This window comes from Vanellus vanellus, assembly GCF_965231255.1.
Source record: "Vanellus vanellus genome assembly, chromosome: 19".
Taxonomy (NCBI): Eukaryota; Metazoa; Chordata; class Aves; order Charadriiformes; family Charadriidae; genus Vanellus; species Vanellus vanellus.
Window position 1 is genome coordinate 9,810,340 of NC_138924.1, and position 23,656 is coordinate 9,833,995.

The window sequence follows — 23,656 nt, forward strand, 5'->3', positions numbered from 1 at the left end:
TCTGCTTCACGATAACACTTAAACTGTATATTTGGACATGGGACAGATTAATTTTGTAACAATCTAACCATTCAAGATCCTGAGATCTTGGCTGGAGCGCATGAGAAAGGCAAGTGGGTTGGAGTTAAGGGATGCTGTGGCTTTTTGAGCAATGAACTGGGGCAAGTGCAGCTTCCAGATGGAGCAGTTTATATAGCCTGAAGCAAAATACTGAGAAAGTCTTCAGTGAGTGGAGTTGAGGGAAGTACAGACTAGTTAAGAGCATAACCCTTATTACAGAATGTGTGAATTTAAAAACTGTACATACAAAGCTCAGTAATGCTGCACAATAGCTGGTGACACACTAACGATCACTGAACAGTAGAAGGAGTGAAATGAAGTATTTACTTCTGTCCAGTGAACCAGAGCTACTCAGTTCATTCTAAAATGTGTGGGTTGCCTTGCTTTTGTCTTGAGGGCAGCGCTGTGCACCGTCAGACAAACATGTCAGGTGAAGGAATGACTTTTTTGCTCCGTGTCTTGATAAAATTCAGTCTAGAAATTGATGAGAAAAGAGCATGCGATGACTGCCGACTGCAAAATAACTCCCGCCCATCTGACCTCAGTTTCTGTGGCAATTTTAGACTTTGCTTTTTGTAACGCAATACATATTTTCATTACATTTGCACTAAACGTGGAACAAGTTTATTTGCTTGCAAGGTTTGAGCATGTACTGATTTGGAGTAAAATGTGCACAGTTCGGAATCTGGTAGATATATGAAAGCTGACAGGCCCTTCAAGAAGCAGAGGAGGCTGTTGATAAATCCTACATCAATACCTCCTCGCTCATATTATCTATGTAAATTCTAAAATATTGAAATATTGTGGAAATTTAAGGTATAAAGGCTTGTTTCAAATTAATTTAGAATTTGGTCTTATGGATCCCTTCCTTGGTAATCAGAAAAACAATTTCTTTGAATGACATTCCTCTTGCTTTGAGGAATACCAGAAGATGCTCTTTAGTGACCACTCTCATAGTTAGAGAGTTTTGCTTTGATGACGCACAAATCCACACTGTTTCTAATTGCAAAATTAGTGGCTATTATGTTTAAGTGTTGCATAGCTGTGGAACAGTGCACGGTAGGGGAACTTGTATTTGTGAATACAAAAACTGAATAATGTAATTTCACAAAAGTAATTGTCTTTGTGTGCTTTATTTGAGCAGTTCAAGTGATTGATCTTTCATTACAGCTCTTCTGGATTTTTCTGTTTGTTTTCAGCTGTTGGAGAAATTAAAAGATCGCTGGCTGCACACTGGCTTATGGAGGAACCTGGAGCTGGTTAAGACAGTCATTGCAGAGCCTCAAGGAGGGGCAAAGAGTGACTTTGATGAACTGCTGAAATTATACTATGATGCAATAAAATGTAAAGGAGAAAAAGGTACGTTCTTCAGACATACAAAATAATCGATACAGACTCTTCAAGTGTAAAAAAAAAAAAAAAAAAAAAAAGGATTCTCAACGTGCTTAGTAATTAGATTAATGTATGGATAAACAGTTACATTTACCTCAGCTGAATAAGTTATTGTGATAAATGAGGAAGATTAACTGCTATTTATATTATTGCATGAGGATATAGGGAAGTACAGGATGATGGATAATCCTAATAGTGGTATTCAAAGGGCAGTGAGCTGTGTAAGGATGTACAATTGTGTGTCCAGCAGGGCGCAGAGTGGCTTCGCAAAGAATCAGACTTATAGTACATTGCACGACTGTGATTTACCATTTTGTATTACAGCCACTGTAGGATTTCTCCTCAAAATACTTAAATGTTAGTACAGATACTAAAGAATGATAGTATTAATATGTCAAACAATAAATAGCACGATTTTTGTAGTGCAAAATTTGTTTAAAATTTTGTTGTAGATACATATGATTCTTGCATAATTAAGTACCACTGTATTATACAGTGCAGAATTATTTTGCTACTTCATATTCAAAATTACAACATTATTGATAGAAGTGGGGTTAATCTCATCCCTCTAACAATGTAGTCTGTATTTTTATATCCACTCACCTTCTCCAGACTGATACATGGTGTATTATACAATATTATGTTTATCACTTTAAAAGATGTTGGTGAAACTTTCTTCTGATGCTCAGTTTATCACTGGGAATGATTTGTATATTCCTCTCTGGCTTGTTCAAGATGGAGCACTCCTCATAGCTGTGTGCAGAGGAAAAGTTAGTGAAGGCTTGGATTTCTGTGATGAGAATGCCCGTGCAGTTATAACCATAGGTATTCCGTTTCCCAATGTGAAAGACCTTCAGGTAGGATATTAACTGAAAGAGTTGTACTTTATTTTTGTCATGTTTAAAACACCAAATATGCACAAAATATTTTTTCTAAATGTTTACCATTGGACTCTACTCGATCCCATTTGAATTCTTTGAGTTACCTTCTACACAGGTAAGAGGAGGAACGGTGTAGCAAGTCTTGTGGACTCATTTATGTCATTCTAAATAAACGTATATCATGCTGGAGCTAATTTCAAGTTTTGTCTGACATTGCTAGAGAAGGCTATTACGTTGTTGAAATGCTCATTAACTTCATACTCCGCCAATCAGCAGTACCTGTTTCCATCTTCACTTGCCTGTTTTCGTACACCAAAACTTGTGTCATTTGTATAGAAATGAAGTTACGTCCTGATTTTTTGCTCTTGTGGGGCATTTGGTTGTGAAGGTCTAGGATGAACACTGGGGAAAGTACTACTTTAAATAAGGCATTCAGATTGATGAAAAGATTATTTAAAAAAATAGGAGGAAAGATGAAGGTAGTTATAGTGTAAAATAATAATATAATGAAGCAATGTGTTTCACACACTAGATCGTTATTGATTGTCGTGTATCACCTTTCTGATTCCTGTTGCCTTCTTTAGTGTAACTGTGTATGACACTTCCCACCTAAACAGAGAGTAGAACTGTAAACCTTTTCCAAGCTAATGTGGCTTTATTACCTTGCAATTTTGAGGTTTGAAATTATGACGTAACAGAATCTCTTCCTGGATACTGAGGACATTACTCTCTTGATAGTACCAGCTTCATCTAACTTTAGGCAAAAACTTCTAAGTGCCTTCTAAAGATAGTATCCTGAAGTGCCTCCAATTAAAGACGTTTGAGACTATTTGGGTTTTTCAGCAGGTGGCCAAAGTAGCATCCTGTTGCTGTGTAATTACCCACATCGACACTTCCTTCCTTGTCTTATGGATAGATGACGTTCCATTGGAATAGGTACTTCGTAGTTGAAGCCGGGCATTCATAAAGGAAAAGAAATCCAATATGAATGTGGAAAAATGTTTTTCTAGACTTTCTTTCTACATACTGAAAAAGAACATTTGTTATTGACTAGTTTGTAAGACCACTTATTTTTTGGTGGTCTGGGCATGCCACTTAGGTAGTCACCCAGTTGCTCCCAGTAATAATAGCCAGCGTCACTGCTTTATCTTACGTATACCTTTTAGAGCTTTTGGGGACTACTTTGTGAAGCTGAGAAACAAAGCGAAGTGTCGCAGAATAAATAAATACCAGGAACAGCTGGATTCTGGTTATTAGTAATGCCAAACCAAATAAGAAAATCATAGGTTTGCACTTGAAAGCCCAAACAGACTCAGCTTTGGGTTGAGAGATGTGTTCTGAGCTTAAGAGAACAACCAAAGACTTCTTTGTTGTCTACAGGGTGTGCCTAATTACAGCCTTGGTGGAAAAAAACCCACATCCTATAAAGACTAGTAAGGTTATATTAGTGGTGGCTGCTGCTGCGATGTTCTTTCAATGCTTGCATAACTTTCTTGAAGCACTTACTCAGCCACAACTTTTTTTACCTTAGTAAAATATAATACACTGTACTTTAGTATAAAAACATATATATTCAAAGAATACTTTGCACTCTTTCTGGAGTTAGAAATGCTTTGTTTTAGAGACATATGCTGAAATAATATTTTGGAAATACTTGGTCTGTAGTATGGCTGCAACTCTTACAATTTACTCCAAATGATTTCCAGAAAGTCACTGTTTTTGTGTTCTAAATGATACAAAATTAAATTGAAAAGAATGTGTCAAGAGTGAATTATGTTCACAGTGGATTATGTTCCTTAAAAATAAAATAGTGTATTTGATTTTTACCTTGAGTTCAACCAAATATGTAATTTAATAGAATCACGGGCAGTACATCCCATCACTGATAACTAAATTCCAAAAAATCAGTGTTGTGTTAAACTATTTTTTTTAATTAGATTGAAGAAAACCTCTAAATTTTTAAGTAGGGATAGAAAAACTAGCTGCCAAATTGCGAGCAGCTAAAGGTTTGAGTGTGTATATTTAGATACGGTAATGCACAAAGCACTGCAGTGATCAATTCTAGATGAGAGAAGGGCATGCACCAGTCTCTTAGCATCAGATTTGAGGAGCTGTCTGGTGCACGGCAGTGCTCCTAGAATAATGCTAGGGGAAATAGTTTTTCTTGTAAACGTGTCTTTTGCTCAAGAACTTGTAGTCAGTCATAGCCAGCTAGCAGTACTTCTCTTTAAATTGAATAATGTTTTGTTTTGTCCAAGGCTTTAGGTTTATCAGATACCCCCAAAAGTTCTGGATTAATGCATGTTTCTTTTACTGGTTGAGCTCAATTGTGTGAAGAGGATCGGGCGAAGGATAGTCACTTTGTTCACTGAAGAAGATTAATCAGTAGCTGTGTAGAAATGTAAGCATAGATACAAAAGAAATTTGGAAGATTAAGCATCTTTTTCAGTGGCCTGTCAGCTCAGGAAGGGTTTTGGAATTATATTTTCAAGAAAATTGGTTGTTGATAGTGAAGATTGGCTTATAAAATTGAAAATAAAAAGAGGAGAGGGGAGGCAGAATGGGACACAACACCAGTTTTCACCTGAAACTATTCTTTTTGTGTATTTTTGGGAGAGCTAATCCAATAGTCTTGCTTCCCAGAATGGAATGAAACACAGGTATTATAAAAGGGAATAGAAAAGTAAGTGCTACAGTTTAAAAAATTTAACTTTATATAAGAATGTGATATCCTATTTTTAATAGTCTCTGTGTATTAACAAATGCAAATTGTTGTTTTTTACTTCGGTTCCCCTACACCAACAGACTTTACCTGAACATTAGCAAGGAAAACAAATTTTTACTCCTGAACGCTATATTATAATTCTTCTAAATGCTATGGAATTATCTTCAGTGAGTAAAACTTCATAAAACTGAAGGAGTATTAATTTCTTAATAAGGAACAAAGGCACATGGAATTTGTAGGGATTGGAAGGGATGCTATAAACCATGCTCTTGTGTAGCATAGTTATTAGCATTACCTGAAACGAAAATAGAGTCTTTGTTAATTATAAACAATTCGTTGGCTATAGTTAAGCCTTAACCTGTTGTCCTAACCAGTTGGAGTTTGGTTGGCTGTATTACTATTTCATTAACAGTTAGAATCCAAAAGTCACAAGCCCAGTTGCCTGGGGGTAAATAATACTCACGTCATCCCGCTTATGATGCAGCTTCATCTTCTAACTGTACTTTTATAATCAAATCTAAATCCTTCGGAACTGAGGTGGGGATAGAGTTGGGTTTTAAAGGGAAAGCTGATGTTCAAATATTCCTAGCTTTAAACAGTAGAAATAATTTATGATACAACTATCGGGAAGAATATGATTACAGTATTTTATTCAAGTACCTTTCCTATTCAGGATTATTTTCAAAGCATATCAGTAGTGCTCATTATACTAAACAGATATGTATTCTTCCATCCAAGTACAACTGAGTCACTTTCTTTTAGGTTGGCTGATTTTATTTTAAATGTTTCTCCTTATTAATGTTTTTTTCTATTGGAATTCTTTTTTCCTCCTGGGGCTAGAAGAATCCAGACTTTAAACATTAGAGGACACTGTACAGTTTGTCTTTTTTTTAGGATTTTAGACTATGTTAAGTTCCCAAACTAAACAGTTAAATTTTATAGGATAGATATGACATTTGATTTTATGATATAGTCAGTTAATGTTTCTTTAGATTTTGTAGGCTAACCACAAAACTGATTAAAACTTCCAGCTTTGAAGTTTTGGGAGGAGCTTGAGTCGAGACAGAAGAAAATTCAAAACACAGTGACACGAGTCAAGTTAGACCTATATAGACATAAAATTGTGAACATGGGTACATCTGTTGCCTTTACATAGCAATCGGTGCTTAGTGGATATACTAAACGAATAAACTGGTAAGATGATTAATAATGACATCCCTTTAAAAATAGGAAATGCAAGTGATTAACAATTCCCTTGGAATATTCCTGAATTATATACTTCTGGGATTGGTTTAAATCACGAAAAAGTGCTCCACTTCTACATGAAAATGCACTTGCATGTCTGCTTTTTTGGGTTAATAAACGTCCTCTTAAGACTCAATTCCATAACCCCTTACTCCTGCGCATAGCTCTTACTTGTGTGAGTAATCCCTTTAATACTTCTAGGACTGAGCACAATCACAAGGGTTTGTAGAGTCGTACCTCTGGAGACCAGTATTTCATGTTGGCAGTTTGATGTTGGCTCATCTCCACTAACATTACTGGTCTGTGATCAACCTGCTTTCTAAATATATTTTATGATTTGTAACTTGATGCTAATACCAGTGAACTGTAATATTAGAGAACATAAATAACGTGACAGGAAAAGATGTGTAATCCCATATACATGTTATCTGATGCTAACATACTATTCATTAACTTCTGTTATATATTTTGAATTGTAGCATTTTTGGATCCAGACATCAGTCTTTATATGGGCAAGAAACTCATTGTCAAGTGTGATGTATAATATCCAATTTTATTTTCTCCATATGTTTGTGCTAAATACATGCCACAACTTCTGGTATTAAATGGCAAGCATTTGGTCTCCTGAAGTAGCTGTATGCTTTTATAAGTTACCTTATTTTCTGTAGAACCTTTAAAGAACATAATTTAGTTTATTTTCCGGTTGCCTCACTTAAAAATTTTAGATACGTGGTATCTTACGTGCACTCGTTTTCACAAAGAGAAGAGTCTAAAGCACTTTATCAGTGTTGGAGAAAGAAATGATTAAGGCTCAGAAGTGTACTTGATAATAAACAACAGTGATTTTAGAAAGAGAGGCCAAAACCCTAATTCTGTGTTATTGAAAATGGTTTCGAATTGCTGAAGAATCAGGTTGCTAAAGCAAAATATATAAAAGAAATGTTAAAGTATTGCTTAAAGCTATGGTACTCTCAATGGTAGGGTTTGGCTCTAGTAAAGCAGGAAAATTTATTTCAGAGCCAAAAATGACTTCTTTGGCTGTGACCAGGATTTCCTCTGCCCACCTCTGGGACCTGAAACTGGAGGTAGGAAAATCTGATTTTGGAGCCAAGTGTGACTTGTTTAGTTCAAGTCATAATTTACTGTTCTTACCTCGGGGACCTGAAAATAAAGAAACGCGCTATGAAATGTTGATAATGGGCGACTCTGAAGTGCAAGCAATAAGCTAACTTTCCCAGAGAGCATTTCTTCACTTCCACCTTTCCAGATGCTTTTGATCGTAGTACAGTAGAGTGTGCTTAATCATGTAACAGCTAAGAGAACTTTACCAAAATACAGAGGAAAATGCAGTCAAACCCTTTCACATCAATAGATGGGCAAGGAAAGTAAACTTGATAAGGCTAGGCTTTCTCTGCGGTGACATTACTTAAGAGCTGCGGCCGAGGTTGCCATTAATGAGAAGTATTTCCCATAGCTGCTATAGGGTGAATATGAACGATGATGGCAAATAATTTCTTTATTGTTTCCAGCAACATAATTTGGGAAACATGATGGAACACATAATTTCAATTACCATTTTCTGGGTTATATGTAATTTAATGATACAAAGAGTTTGCAGCTATCGGGCTGAAGTTTCTTTCCTCTTTCTTGAGGGCTCAACAAATTGAGCTATGCGTATCATTTCAAAATAATGGCATTTTTTCTATATATTTAAGTTAATTTCTAGTCCTTGTGGCAATTTTTCAGCCTATATGTTTTTTTCTTCATTGAAAGGAGAATCTTGTGCTAGATAAAAGGTTACTGAAATAATTAAATTCTTGCATACTATATTCTGGGAAAAGAAAAATCTTTAAGAAAATGATTGTTTAGATGTTTAACCTGAGTTGAGAAACCGTACTCTGTATGAATTCCGTCATAGCTTTGCATCACTTAAAAAATATTTTCACTTATCGTTGAAAATAAAGGATTGTTTTAAAATATGGGCAAACTAGTGCAGACAATTACATTTTATGGGAGGGTCATTGTTGTGTTTAGTAGAATTTGAAAATTCCCTATGAAGTTAAGAATTCTTTGAGAGCTCTAAGGCTGCTCTGTTAGTGATGGGATTGTTTTAGGCAGGCTGAATGGTTCTGAGCAACTTTGCCACAGCTTTCCAGTCAAATCTGACATTCATTGTAAAAGCCTTGGGACGCAGTGTGTGTTATCACTTTCAGTATGACTTAAATGTTTGTAAAAAGTGATCGAATTGTTTTGATTGTCCATGTTAATGGCTGTCTAAACCTGAGCCGCTTTTACTTTCTTCTTCATTACATTACTGTAAAAAAAATTACAAATATAAAGTGGGGAACAGAAAAACATCGATGGAGCTTTGACAGGAAAGACAAAAATCATGGTATACTATTTATTGAATGTTCTCTGAGAGGGAAGTACTGAATAAGGTAAAAATGCAACGTGTGTATGTGTCTGTATCTATACACATATGCACACACACTCGTCTGTCTTCTGTGCCCCACTTTGTACTCTATTTTACTTTGTATCTTAATTGCAAAGTAGCTTTTTGAAATGATAAAGTTAAGGATGTAAGTAAGAAACATACTTACATCATTGAAATGTACAGTGTTACGCAGCAAGCTTCTATGTGTTAAATAACAATTATTGAGACAATATACTTCTACATTTTGTTAGAAAGCATGCTTTCCTGTCATTCAGCCAGCATTGTTCCTGTCTTGCAGCAGTGCACTGTAAATCATTTCAATCTGCTGTGATACTGCTTACTAAGGGGCAATGCAGTGTGCAAGTGTGCAGAATCACATCATAACAAGCTGACTGGCTGGATATTGCAGATCTCCATCACTTTTTTTTCCCCTTCTCCCCAAAGGAAAATGTCAGGAGGTACAGCTACCTGTGTTAACAAAAAAACAAGCAATGCAGTAAATATGTGGTGGTGTGGCAATTTCTTACATCCGTTTGAAGCAGTAAGAGATCTCAAAAACCTTTCACTTCCCACTTTTGCAGAAATAAGAACGGTTGGGAAAAGTCAAAGCTATCCACGCTCTTCTCACATCCAATAGAATTAATTAAGAAAAAAACCATTGAGGGCAGAGGCTTAATTTGTGGGAATAGTTGTAAAATCCTATGGAGTACAGCACTCCTGCAGCTAAGAAAGGTAACATTTAAGTTACCTTAGCATGTAAGACTAGTGGATGGCATTTCTGTTCTACTGGTGCAAGGCTAATGTCAATCCGTTGGCACAGATCACAGAAATCATCCCTGAATATATCCGGAAGTTAAGCCTTTGGATAAATAATACAGCAAATCAAAACTTTTCCTTTACATTTAATAGTTTACTTTCATGATCCATAAAAAATTCCAAAGTGATTTTCTTGTGTTTATCTTGTCCTTAGCAAGTAGTGTTGACCTTTAAGTTTTTACTTTACTGTCAAAGTATGTTGAAAGCTTTAAAAGTGAAGCTATCACCTTGGGGATTCGTAAGGATGACTGACACTTACCACTTCACCTTAGACACAGTGGCACCGAGCGTATGCAGCAGCGTTGTACCTCAAGGGAAGCTGTTTGATTTTTTTCACTTCTGCTTCACTGGAAATGGATTGAATTTTCTCTTCAGAGGAGAGTTTTGGTTGCATTAGATTTTAATCAAGTCACTTGTTCGCAGTCCCTCAAAGCCTACAAGACTGAGATGAGTAGATGGGCCTGGGGTGAATGCGCTACAAGATTTGTCAAACCGTAAAACTTCCAGATCTCTGAGATGCCGCATGGCGTAGTTGACAATACTAAAAGTGTTCGGCGGTTACAACATTACATAAGCTTCCCATCTTTAACACTGGGATTAAGAGTGAGAATACTGGGGAAGCATTTAGTCATAAAATACCTTGTGAGTTCAAAATAAGAGAAAGACGGCTTTGCATAAAGTGGTAGTACCGTGTTTCTGCCCCAGAAGATGGTATTGGCCAGTTAGTAGACTCTAATGGACAGGCGTTTTCTGTTGCCTTTACTTTTTTAAGTCATATCTCATATTTAAGCTTTTGGGCTATGGGGAAACAAGCTGTCAGTGTTTTTCCATATATAGTTTCTTTCTAGCCACTCTGTGACTTCATTCCCCCTCCCCAGTTTCAGTAACTTTTCATTGTTTTGATTATATCTTCATTGAAGCAGCACACACTGGACTGTTTAACTCCTGTGGATGCTCAGTGTCTTTTCAGGTGCACTGGTTGGATGCAACAGTCTGCAAGATACAGCTACTCGGATCTACATCTGCAGAGTTTTTATTTCTTTGTTATGCACTATTATCAGAGGAAGGCAAATTTTTAATTGCGGGTAGAAAATTTTCAGGCAGAAAAGGTCACCTGCACTATTTTTAAGTTTATGTGGCTTAGGTGCACGTACTATAGCTTTGCGTTGCTGGGCTCCGTAAGGGGCAGGCGCTGGAGGGCCGTATGTGCGGAGTTCAGCCTCCCAGTGACTCCCCTGCTAAAGGGACACTCGGAGGATGGAGCTGTGTAACGGAGTATCTCGAACACGATTGAGCAGTGCAAAGCATTGATCACATCACTAGCTGATAATGTCTTATTCGCAGTCTATGGTATTACTGTGCTTACAGTTTTGGGGGTTTCTTGGTTTTTAAAGAAAAGCAGTATTTATGTGTGAAGCAGAAGAGAGTGTTATATTTGTGTCTGGTGACCATCTTTAGGTATATGAGATGGTTAGAATGGCCTTAATAAATTGTTGTCATATACAGAATCTAGTTTGAAAAGTGACAGGTAATAAGCATTTGCTTATATCATATGGTTTTATATGTATTAACAGTGCACTTGGAACGCTTGGAGCATTTAAAGATAACGTCCTGCCATAGTATCTTTTTCCTTTGGGCTAATAAATTGAGACGTTGTGTTTAAATACGGCTTTTAGTAGGTCTACTGAGGAGAGAGGATGTTTGAAGCATATTCTATGACTCACCCGTGTCTTTACACGTGCATTATTAGCCTTAAATCTCACAGACGTTGTTACTGCTTTTGAAGTGAGGAGGGGGAAAGTTAAATGCTGCACTATTTAATGCTACTTCCATTTAAGGATTTTCAGATATAAAAGAAAAGAAACAGGTTTTCATGTCTTGTACTTTCCTGCACTTACAAACTTTTATGATTGCTTGGCATTCGTCAGGAGGAAAGTAGATGGCAAGTATGTTCTTGAAGAATTCTAATTATTGCTATTTCAGGTGGAAGAGAGACTCTAACTGGACACATGAGGTTTTTAGGATGGTAGATTTGCTTAAAAACTATTTTTATGTCTTTTGGGGGGATGGAAACAGGGAATGACCACCTGGTATTTTTTGCTTGTGTTTTTAGGAGGTGGGGAATTAGTAGATGTTAAAGATGAATGTGTCTTTTAAAGTTTTTTCAATGATATGAGCAGTGGTCTTTGTTTTCATTACCATTTTTCCTCTCATAAAACTGGAGAAACAAGTCAGCGGAATGCCAGAAAACATTTATATCCATTTTCTGACTTTTATTTCCATGGAGAATAGATGGAGGAGAGAGTTGGGGAGTGAAGGGCGCGAGTTTACACGTGTGCGTATTGATGTGCCTACCTACGCGTGTGTGCATGTATTGACACAGTTCCAAGTTTATTTGCCTTTTTCCTTTCAGGAGTTGTCCCTTTCTTTAACCTGGGCTGTCACGACAGTGCTGAGTGCTGATGTGAGGAGAAGTGCAGGTTGAGATGAGTGCTCTGTTTAACTGCTCACAATAGTGCCATTGTATTCATGAATTTCTGTCTTGTCTCTAGACTTCTGGGTAATCTGGTTTGTAATCCCACAGGTTACACACCGGAGGTCATTTTTAATCTACCAGAGAAAATAGGAGACAATTGAAGATGTTTGTGAAGCGATGTCCTGTCAAAGAACAGGCTTGCCTTCTTAACTGTTAGTAACAGCTTGGGATTTTTTGTTTGTTTTTAGAAAGCAAAGTCTAGTGCTACATTTGGTTAAATAAAGCAATATATCGAAAAAATCTTGAAACTTCACCAGATGCAGTTAAACCAAACACAGTTTATTTTGCCGATTTAAATAGCGGAAAATAAAAAAAATGCATGCTGGGGCTTAGCCCATTCAGCCTGCATATTGTGATACGGGCACTAATAAATAGATTTAAAGTATTCTGATTATGAATGATAAACGCCCCAGATGCATGTTCTGCAGTCCTGCTGGGCTTTGCTCTTTAGGTCTAAGGCCCTGTTCTTTGGCTGGGATAAAACAATTCTGGCTGAGTGTCTGCGGGACCATCTGCTTGGTTTTGCTGAAGTAAACTTTTAAAAAAGTAATTAGTTGTGTAGCACAGTAGGTTTTTTATGCTTTCTAGGTTAAATGCTTTCTCATTAGAACTTCGTAACAAGTAAATTAGCACGTAGGATGCTGTGCAGACCTTTAGCTGAAGATATCTAAAATGTGCAGAAATTGGGTTTCACATTTCCTTAGCTCGGTCGTAATTATGACTGCAAACCAAGGAGAAGCTTTATATTTACAGAACGGAAAGAACTCAATTTAAAGGAGAAAATTGTGCTTTAATTTCATTGGCCAACCATTTTTTTTCTGTAGGAGCAAATAATCCATAACAGGCTGATGTCTGTATACCTTGCTGGTTTTGTTAATTTTGAATAAATCTGGTTCAGCCTGGTGTGTTGCTGAAGAGGCATGCTGCAGGCTTCTCTATCTGAATTTGCAGGTAGTTTCGGGGTTCAGAAACAAGCTCTAGTTTTTGAGCTACTCTTCTTGTCTTTGTGCTATAAGCTAACTGATACTGCCCGTGGTCATCACAGTATAAATCAGCTTTATGTACTTGTATATCCCTTGAATCCTCAATAAGTCTGAGTTTCTTCATGTGAAGCAATGTTACTGCAGGTAACTTTTTTTTTTTTTGTGGTTTATCAAACGCTTGAAATCTAATATAATGAATGTTGTTTAATATTGTTGGTGTCGAAGTTAAAACTTGTATTGCTAACTTTGATTGAAAAATACACTTAAATTCTTTTGAATTGTAGCAGAAACTGCCTCAAAATATTTTTCCAAGTCATAAAAACCAAACTTGCTCATGGCATTTATTTTTTGTTGCTATTTCTCAGTTCATATTCCATAGTGGAAGATGTCGAACTAATTAAGCATTAAAAGAACGAGCGGTTAGCAGGTATAATGTTGTTAGACTTCAGTTAATGTGAATGTGACCGTGACCTCCCAGATAGATCAAAGACTAATCTCTCTGACAGCTACAAGATGGCAGAGCTTGCCACCGGCCTTCTGCTGCTGCTGGCTGGAGCTATTTGTCTGTAAAGCATGCCTGATAGCTAAGGGTATATTTTTAAGGATGAACAGGTAAAAGTAAAAGGCTGTCTTTTGACATTTTAACTAATCCCTTCTAGCCCGTGGTTTACTGCACATTTAGGATATTTGCTAGCAGGAGAGACTGGCTTTTTCACATATGTAACATGTCATTTTGAATTGGGCGTTGATTTGATGCTTGATAATGTAAGAGTTATACAATGAAATAGATTCTGATTGCATTAAAATGACATGCCCTGGCCTTTTACCTTTAGTAGACTTATAATGAAAACTGAACTCTCAGCAATGTAAGCTGTCAACTCGTGCTGAGACATGACCGTTTAAGTGAGAAAACAGAATGTTTGTTTTCTGTTAACCCTTTTTTAAAGTAAGATAGAAAAGATACATTACACGTTTAGACCAAGAGAATATGGAGTTTTGCATAATTTGAGAAATGTATCGTCGTTGTTGATGTGCAGTACAAGCAGTATACATTTGCATAATTCTAACATGTATTAGGAGAATGTATAAGTAAAGTCGTTTAACCGCAGGGTAATGCAATACTATGCAGGTGATCTGACTGCTTTGCCTTCTCCTGTTACCTCAGTGGTTTAATGCACGTAATTAAAAATGGCGTAATTTTTATCAGTATAAGACACATGATTACATACTCCAATACCGTTTTGAACAGTCTGCTAGCCAAGTAAGAAACTCTGGTAAAGCTACATTTGTTAGAATTGGCCAAAATCTCACTGATAGCAGAAATTCTTCAAAAGAGGAAATTGTTAGAAAACTAGAAGACAAATGCAAAGTATGTACAGGAATATATTGTCATTAGTTTTGTTTTAAAGACTTTAATGACATTTTCTGACATCGTACCTCATTTTAAATGGTGAGGAGTACCCTTTTGTTTCCCCAGGTGGGGATACAGATCTCAAGTTCCTTTTTAAAGAATGGTTTTAATGTTCATAAAACGTTCAGAGGAAATCATCTTCTGTTTTGAAGATTACGAAGGAAACCTCACATGCCAGTCAATAAATTCTGAGTGACTGGAACAAATATTAAATCTGTGAAATCAAACTGAATTTACTTTCTGGCTGTAAAGATTGAATTTGTAAATTTGACAGGCAATTTAAAGGGCATAAGTACATAAAATAAAATTTCTTATCCAAATGCAACTTGAAAGTTACCTGTCAGAAGAGGTTAGAAGTCTGCTGTTTTCTCTCCTGAAGCGTGTCCTTTCACTTGTCAGTTTAGAAAGGTTAATACTGTACAAAAGAGCAATGGAAAGACCCTTTTCCCTGTAGTTTTATGTTTGTTTATTTAGAAGAAAAATTCAGTCGACCCTCCTCCCAATAATAATAAATTTTTATGATGTGTGTGGCAACTGTGTAAATACAAATTCTTGTTCAAATTTGTGTCCAAATACAAATTCTTGTTCAAATTCAGATCCGGCACCATATGTGTAGTTGTCCATACTATTGGAAGGGGGAGGCGGGGGGTTCTTTTGCCGTTGATATCAGATCTGCTTTTGAAGCAGCGAGGAGAGAGTGCTTTTTAAAAAGATGACTGTGCTCTTTTTTGCCTTACGCTAGCCCATGGGCCGGCAAACCTTAGCTGCCGCCTTTGCTTCAGATTTAGGCAGTGAAACATTGGTTTCCAAAGGGCAGAAGGTGGTGCCAAGCTGGGAAGCAGAGTTGGTGTTGCTGGCTTCTGGTACTTCGGCGAGGCTGCGAGGTCTCACAAGTTCTTTCTTAGCTTTTGAAGAAGAAGGGGTTATATTTGCTTAACCCTCACTTGAGAAAAGTATGGTCTGGTCCCAGCACTAGATTAGGAGTCAGCCTTTGTGATAAAGGGAAGGAGAAAGATCTCCATTGTGTCATTTACTTCCAGATAAGCAAATGAAGCTGTGGTCTAGTTAATCCATTTACTTGTGTCTGGGTTTTTTGACTGTGTGAACAGGTTATCCTTCTCTTGCTAGAACAGAAATTTGGGTAAGTGTGTGGTTGTTTTTTTTAATACATATAAACTATTGGAATAGATCACGTTAAGAATAGCTTGAGAAGGGTAAAAGCAATAATTGGTTAGTATGCAAAATACAAAGTTGAAACACCGAAGCACACTTTACATATTCACTTTAATTTAATCGATATTTGCTTGTTTTCCCCTCTTAGAATATTTCCTTTTCAGCACCATTATTAAAGACAATATTTTATAATTTCTTTCTTAGGTTGAATTAAAGAGGAAATACAATGACCAGCACAAAAATACAAGAGGCCTTTTACCGGGGAGTCACTGGTATGAAATTCAAGCTTATAGGGCTCTGAACCAAGCCCTGGGAAGGTGAGATAAACCGAACATAAATATATGTATTTGTAGAACTTTTGTGTGTGTGTGTGTCACGTCTTTAAGGATTAATTCCTCACTGTTAACACAAAGGGGATAAATCAGGCCAAAAAACTCATGGTGCAGAAATCAGGTCTTCAGCTGTTCTATACTGGCAACTATCTGGTTTTCGGTCTGTTGTGCCTTTGAGCGTTGTTATAATTCAGAGTTTTTGGTTTACATTCAGAATCCACTTTAGTTTGGTTGCAGGTTTTATTGCTTGTAGTCCAGATACACAGAAAGGAAAGCAGTTGCAGAGACAAGTAGTTCTTGAGCTTGTAAACCAAATGACAATTCTTAGGTCTTTTCAAATGTACTAATTTTTTGATGTTTAGGCCGCAAGTATTTTTGAAAGGGAGAAATAGCGGGGGGGCGGTTCTCAGACCTTTGCAAAAGGTCAATTCAATTATCATGCTCACTGATCTCTTTCCAGATTTAGAAGTGGTACAGCTTACTCAAATGAAAAAATGCCCCAGATTTTATTAACAGGATAGAATTAATTCATCCTTCTCCAAAAAAATTTATCATATACATAGATAGATATAGCTAGCTCTCATAGATGCCATACATCTGTCATAGAGACAGACACAGATTTATAGATAGGAAGAGAAACATCAGCTGGAAGACTCTTGTTATTTGAATCAGACCTAATACAAATGCGATGACGTAAATGAAGGTTTAGAAAGAAAATTGAGAGAAAATAGTTTATGTAGTAAAGTCTCATTGTAAATTCTTATTACAGGTCTGATTTCGTAGATTCCTCTTTGGAGAGTAAAAGCATTAGTTAAAATTTGTTAAGAGAAATTAAGAAAATGGTGGAATGCTAATACTAAAAAATCTGAAGTTTTGTCACTGTGAATTAAGTTTTAACTTAAATCTAGTTTTAGTTAAAATTGCTTATTGTATAACTTATCATTTGAATGAAAAATTATGCTAGTCTGAAGTTACATGGAGAAAACAGACCTCCATTTTGACATAAATGTCTAAATTGTGTATAATACCATTAGGCTAAGCTCTTAGTAAACTGAGATTTGGCAAAGAATGACCAGCGCATGATGACTATTTTTATGCAACCAGAACAGTCTACTCGGGTGATACTGGGCTACAGTGGCTAGGCAAGCGTCTTACTGCCGCCATGCCTGCAGGGGTAGGAGTGAGCGGAAGTGTACCAGTCTTCAATCTGACGCTTTTCTCTTAATTTAGTGCTGTTACATTATATGAAGTAACACAAGTCCATGAAATGAAACAGCAGCCTTTGGGAATATAACAGATGGTGTGTATGGCCAGGTGACAGTCACGCCAGGAATTTGTTGCAGCGCTACTTTTTCTAACGGTGTGGGATACGTCTCCAGTGGGCATAAATCATTTAAACTATGATTTGAAAGAACATTTATTAAAGCAATGGAAAAAATGAGAAGTTGGAAGAAATCTGTTTCTTAAAGATGTTTTGGTAGCTTTTCTTATCATGGAGAGACCTCAAATATAAATAAATAATATTTCTTTGGGGAGCCAGCCTTGTCGCTCCCATTTTAAGCCCTGTCACGCTTGGGGGTTTATGTACATTTGTAAACATCATCTTCAAAAGTTGTCCTCCTCTTATACAATGGGGATAATAATCCTAAACTGGTACTGACAGATTCTTTTCCCTATTTCATTTATATCATCACTGTTTAATATTCTTTTTTCTGGCAGGCAGTATAGAACTACGTTTTAAAAACGTTAAAAATTATATCAGTGCATGTAAAGTGACTACTGGATTATTGCTGTAGGCCTCTAACAACCGAATTATGAACTCGATGGTACCGCTCACAGCTTTGGTCTGTAGGATTATTCATTTTGTTACCAAAGAGAATTAGGAATAACATACGGTCTAGAAAAAGTGCGTAGTTATTTAAAAAACTGCAGTTGCATCAGTCCATTTTCTTTTCTTTGACACTTGTACATGTTCTTCTCTCTGTATTTACGCTACCCAGTTAAGAGTGGAAAGCAAATGTCACGCGGTTTGATTAGCTGCTGAATATTTGTGTGGGGTTATTTAATTTGCCTATTTATGTATAGTAAATTTAAGAACTGCAGGAAAATTAAGCTTCCATGACATCCATAACAATTTTTTGTGTAAGACAGTAGGAAAACACTTCCTCTATATTTTTGCATAGTGCTTCGTTGTCTGATCCCCAGGTTTTTTGCTATATGCACTCTAATTATACGTGCACTCTTTTTTGTTGCTCACTTATAGGTGTATAAGACATAGGAATGACTGGGGTGCTCTTATTTTAGTCGATGACCGCTTCCGGAATAACCCTAATAAGTACATAACTGGTAAGCTGTAAAAATCTTTCTGGGAAAGATCCTAATATTAACAGATAGTGAAAAATCAAGATTACGGAAATATGGTTATACAAATGCAGGTGCGTAGGAAAAGTCATAATGAAATATATCCATTGAACTCAAAATTGTGCAGTTGAAACTGAAAACTTTAAAACTCTACCATGCTGTATTGCTATTTCATTAAATGTGCTGGAACGTGTTGATACCAGTGTTCAGTCAATTTAATTTCATCCCCCTTTTGGATATTCAGATTGTGATATGGAAATTTCAGTATGCAGAATTTGAGAATTCTTTCTTAAAATGCAACCTGCAAAAACCTAAGGAATCTTAATCTTTGCATATTAAATGTATATAATGTATGTAGACATATATGTGCATGTGTGTATTATATGTGTATGTATTAAAAACCAAGAGTTACTAGATTTTTATTTGGACTTTGGATAAGTCTCCAGTGGATGTATACTTTCTGCCTGTAGGGAGTTTTAATGATAAGGGTTTGTGGTCTGAATTTAACATTCTGGCTTTTTACGTAAGAACAGGTCAAGGTTGTGCCATTCCTATTATGGAACCACTAAATGCTCAATACGCAAAAAGTATTTTCTGTTTGTAGTAGTATACTGGCTAGAAATAAATGCAGATAAGCCGGATGGTGCACACTATCTTAAATAAATAATATTTATTTTTTAAAAATGAGAAAAGAAATTGCTTAGGAATGCGTTATGTATCTTTGTTGCTGCCCTGTTTAGAAGAGATGGGCAAAAGGATGATGTAAACAGATAATGTTGCAGTCTAGTCAGCAGGTGGAGCTCAGCTGCTGTAATACAAGTCAAACCGTTTTCTGACATGTCTGTACTAAAAATACATTTAAATTGTCTAAGTAAACACAACTAATACAGATAGTAATACAAATAATCTATATGTTCAAGATTTGGTAAGATTAGTACTTCTTCCAAAAAGTAAAAGTTCACAGAAGAATCAAGTTCTCTGGGTTTGGGTTTGTTTTGGTTTTTGTTTTTTTGTTTGGTTTTTTTTTTATTTTTGGGTTTGTTTTTTTTTTTTTTAAATCGACGCTAAAAGACTATTTAAATGCTTTTAAAAACATTTTTTAAAAATCAATAAAGTTAGTTTTTACTTCACTCTTGTGTGGTTCAACATCATGTAAACAGCTATTGTGCTCAAGACACCTGCTATTTGAGAATTTTAAAAATGATTGCTGTATGAGAGCGTACTGCATTATATTTTAGCTATTTGGGCAGTTGCAATTCTTTCTGAATAACTGAGTTACTGTTACTTAATCTGAAAGAAAATTGTAAAAGCTTCATTATATTCTAACTTTTGTCAGACCCTGTCGGTGTGATAATAAATAGCTGTACTGTAAGTAAGGTACTTTTTAATAATTCATGATAACCAGCAAAATGAACACTGAGGCATATAAGAAATATAATGATGTTTTTGCAATGCAGCAGTTGGAACTTAAAAAAAAAAATTAGTGAAAAAGGTAAAGGCCTTTCAATAAAAAATGTTTAATATTTCATTTTTAATAAAAAAAATATTGTTAGTGTTACTCATCAAAATACTACCATTGATTAAATCAAGTTCCCAGCCCTGGAAACGAAGACATAAGTTATCTTACTTTCACGAGCAACTTCTTGAAATCTTTATGACTCTGTCTATGCACATGTAGAAGTATTTGCAATATTAGGGTAATATTTACCCATGTGGAATATCTGGTGTAGAAGGTGTAGTTCTGCAATAATGCTTTTTTTTTCTTCTTTTTCTTAGGACTATCTAAATGGGTTCGCCGACAAATCCAGCACCATGAAAATTTTGCTAGTGCACTTGAATCCTTGCGTGCATTTGCTATAAAAAACCAGAAAGGCATTGATTGTCCATCGGTGTGCAGCAGTGAATTTCTCCATGTACCTTCAAGTTCAAAAGACCTGTCACAAGCCTCTCAACGGGATGCAACTATCCATCTATCACCAGATGTTCCTGCTAAAAGTGAGGAGCAAAATTTGGTTTCAGAAATTAATTTTACTACAACCGTCAGCTCAGTTAATCCTACAGCATCAAATCAGACAAGTAACATCGTGGCAACAATGAAACAAAGTATGTTCATTTCCTGTGGAAAAAAATTCATTAAAAATATTAAATGTGGAGTTGCGTCTTTTTGGGGAGAAACAAATGGTTTTTAAAATTACAGAAGTGCTGTGGTGCAAAATGATAATTATTCACAAACGCATATGAGCTGTGCTCAACAGACTGAAATTAATTGTCGTTCCATCTGGTTATCCTAAAACAGTTGATGATGTTTGATAAGTTTGTAGTGCAATCAAAAATGTTTCCACTTAAATCTCTTTTTCCATTGAAAATTATGAAGATAACTTAAAATGCATTTGAAACACATAAAGATTAGTGTTATTGCAAGATGAGTGCCTTAGTTCAACCTACATCTGTTGTTTAGACATTGCTGTGAGACACCTTTCACATAATCTCTTCCGGTACCCAGCTTTACAAGTAAGTATCCATCCATTCCTAAATTTTAGGAAAGCTATGACTTCATTTCAGGCAGGAAAGATGTAAATAACATAAGAGCACAATAATAAAAAAATTAAAATTTTAAATCCAGTCATACTTTAACTTTATATGTGCCAGTTAATCTATTGATTTAATTAAGACAATTCACGTGCAAAGATAGTTGTAACATCTGGGCTTTTGTTTGTATTGGATCTTAATGAGTCTTATAAAATATCTGTAAACCTAATAAAAGGGTGATAATTTTGATGTGCTAAGCACGCTGTAAATCAGCGGGGGGAAGGCATATACAATTAATTAATGTTTTGTGATTTTTCACAGGTGGCCAGAAAGTTAATGTAGAGAGTCATGCTCGCCATGTAACACAAAGAAAAAAACATATGGACTCCCCACCCAAAGTGCCAGCAACTAAAATAGAGGGAGAAAAAAAGAATGATTGGACTAATTCTGATGTTATGAAAGAACATTGCTGCCTTAAACCACCGACTTCAACACCTTTGCCTGTAGTGAAGAACGGCATCTCCACAGCTAGTAGCAAACAAAAGAATGTGCACAGGGCTAGCGAACTTATTGATAGTGTAAATCAATGCCAGTCATCATTAATTTCAGAACATAAACCACGTGTACCAGAATTATGTTTGGAAACAATTAATTTTTCGGTTAAAAATACTGAGGCTCCAGATGAAGAGCATTCTGATGAGCTACAGCTTCAAGCTGAGTCCTGCAGTGAGTTTCCTTCAGCAGGAGGGAAGTCTGAACTTTCCAAGTTAAACATCTCTGCAGAAGATGAAGATGAGGATGAGAGTATCTACTTCACACCAGAACTCTATGATGATGTAGAATCAGAGGAACAGAAAATCGAACCGCTGGTTCCAACCTGTAATACAAATGAGAATCGGATTGAATGTGGAAACTCCACGGTTGCTGATGATCTTTTTGCAATCAACACCTCAGAAACACTAAGTGTCACTAAAAAAAGGATTGATGATGATGGCAGGAGCACAAATTTACATGGAATAATGCAAAATGAGGGGGGTAAGAATAGTGCAGTTAATAATGTAGAGCTGACTAATGAAATAGAAGCAGAGCAGATAGCATCTCAAGAGACGGACACCAAGAAACGGAAAATCAGTCTTTCCAGATCACGAAATAAAGGTGTGTCATCTTTTCTATTGGCCAACACTAGCTCATAGTGACAGCTTCTGTGAGCAGCCTTTACAACCGAACCTCACTATAGAGCAGCGAGGGCTTTCTAGCTATCATTTAATATGTGCTACTATCAGGCTCAATTTTTCATTATACTTTTTTTGGTTTTCATTGTGAAAGTTATGCAACGTGCAGTTTTCTATAGATATAATTAAAATTCTTCATCATAACTGTGTGGCGAAAGGACATCACGTGTGGAAATTCTAAAGAGAAGCCCAAGTAGCATTTGACTTGTAATTATAGGCTGAGGAGGTTTGTCTATTACAGTTTTAATTAATTCACCATTAAATACAATCTCAAAAAGCAAAACACCTGTATAATCAAATTATGGTTTTCTGCATTTGTTAGGGCTTTTTCTATGAGTTAAATATGTACAACAGCATCTTTGCAGATCAAGTAATATGATAGGTTGAGCCTAGATACTGAAATAGCCGTATTCTTCAATACTTTGTTTCATTTGATAATTATGAGAGGCTTCTTCAGAGATCTTTGTTTTATATAAAAGTTGAAGTTTCAAATTTCCTTTTGTGAGAGGATCTAATTTCTTTTGATCAGGTTTTGTATGTATTCATATCAAAATGTGTGCTCATTTGTATGCCCTACAAACACATTTTCTATGCAATATATAACAATGTAAATTTGTACATAAAGATCTTTAAATCTTCCTCAGTCTACTTTTTTTTTAAAAGTATTTCTTTTATTTCTTGCAATCAAAACAGCCATGATTTTGCTGTAGTAAAACATAATATGCCTAATTATTCAAGAAAAGATTGTTCATTTCCATTATATATAAATATGAAGACGAAGAATGTTTACAATCTTAAAATTGGTTCATAAATATTTATATTTTTTGACTGAGAGCAGAGATGAAATTAACTGGTCATTTTCCATGGAAGGTCATCTAAACAACATTCTAATGTCCACCTCTACAGAACTGTGAATGTGTTCATATTAGTAGGATTTAAATTGTATCCTTTCTTTACACAATAAATGCATCTTCATAAAATTAGTCTGTTTGCAAAAATGGTAAGAATACTGTTGAATTTCTTTAACAAGCATTATCTTGCAGCACTTAGTATAACGCATTTGGTTAAACTTTTTGTTATATTGACGCCACGTAAGGATCATGTTTTCTTGATTTGGGTTTCCTGGTACTTGCTTAATCATTTGATGCTGATGGTTTTGAACTAGTTGACAGGGCAGAAGCGAGCTCTAATATGGACAGCAATTTAAACATGTGACATATCTATTTAGATTTAAGTAATTGATTGAATATCAGGGCTTCGGGTAGGCATGGCTCTCTCTGTAACTGCCTTCTGGACTAGAACTGTTCCGTATCCCACCGCCCATGCTGGGGCAGCCTCTGGCAGGTGGCTTTCAACTACGCTCCCGAGAGCTGACCAGCCTCATCCTCACGAGTCTCTGATAGCTCAGTCGTCTGAAAATAAGTCTTCTGTACCAAACCACTTTTTATGTTTATGTATATCTAAATGGATAATAGAAATCACTTAAGCTCTGTGGCTTGTCTGCTCATCTCAGAGACCACTATCCCTTATCTGTCTTTCAGAAGAT

General features: G+C 36.0%; 1 protein-coding gene across 1 annotated transcript in view; it reads left to right on the forward strand.

Annotated features, from left to right (window-relative positions):
• BRIP1 (BRCA1 interacting DNA helicase 1) overlaps positions 1 to 22,206 on the forward strand; it is a gene marked incomplete at its 5' end in the record, with an annotated part of 61,668 nt that extends 39,462 nt beyond the window's left edge. The window contains 6 exons of the mRNA XM_082493258.1: positions 1,260 to 1,419; positions 2,188 to 2,309; positions 15,861 to 15,973; positions 18,252 to 18,334; positions 20,126 to 20,425; positions 21,200 to 22,206. Of these exons, the coding sequence (XP_082349384.1) occupies positions 1,260 to 1,419; positions 2,188 to 2,309; positions 15,861 to 15,973; positions 18,252 to 18,334; positions 20,126 to 20,425; positions 21,200 to 22,071 (1,650 nt within the window). The 3' untranslated portion in view covers positions 22,072 to 22,206. The remainder of the gene's footprint in view (positions 1 to 1,259; positions 1,420 to 2,187; positions 2,310 to 15,860; positions 15,974 to 18,251; positions 18,335 to 20,125; positions 20,426 to 21,199) is intronic.
• Positions 22,207 to 23,656: the final 1,450 nt, after the last annotated feature.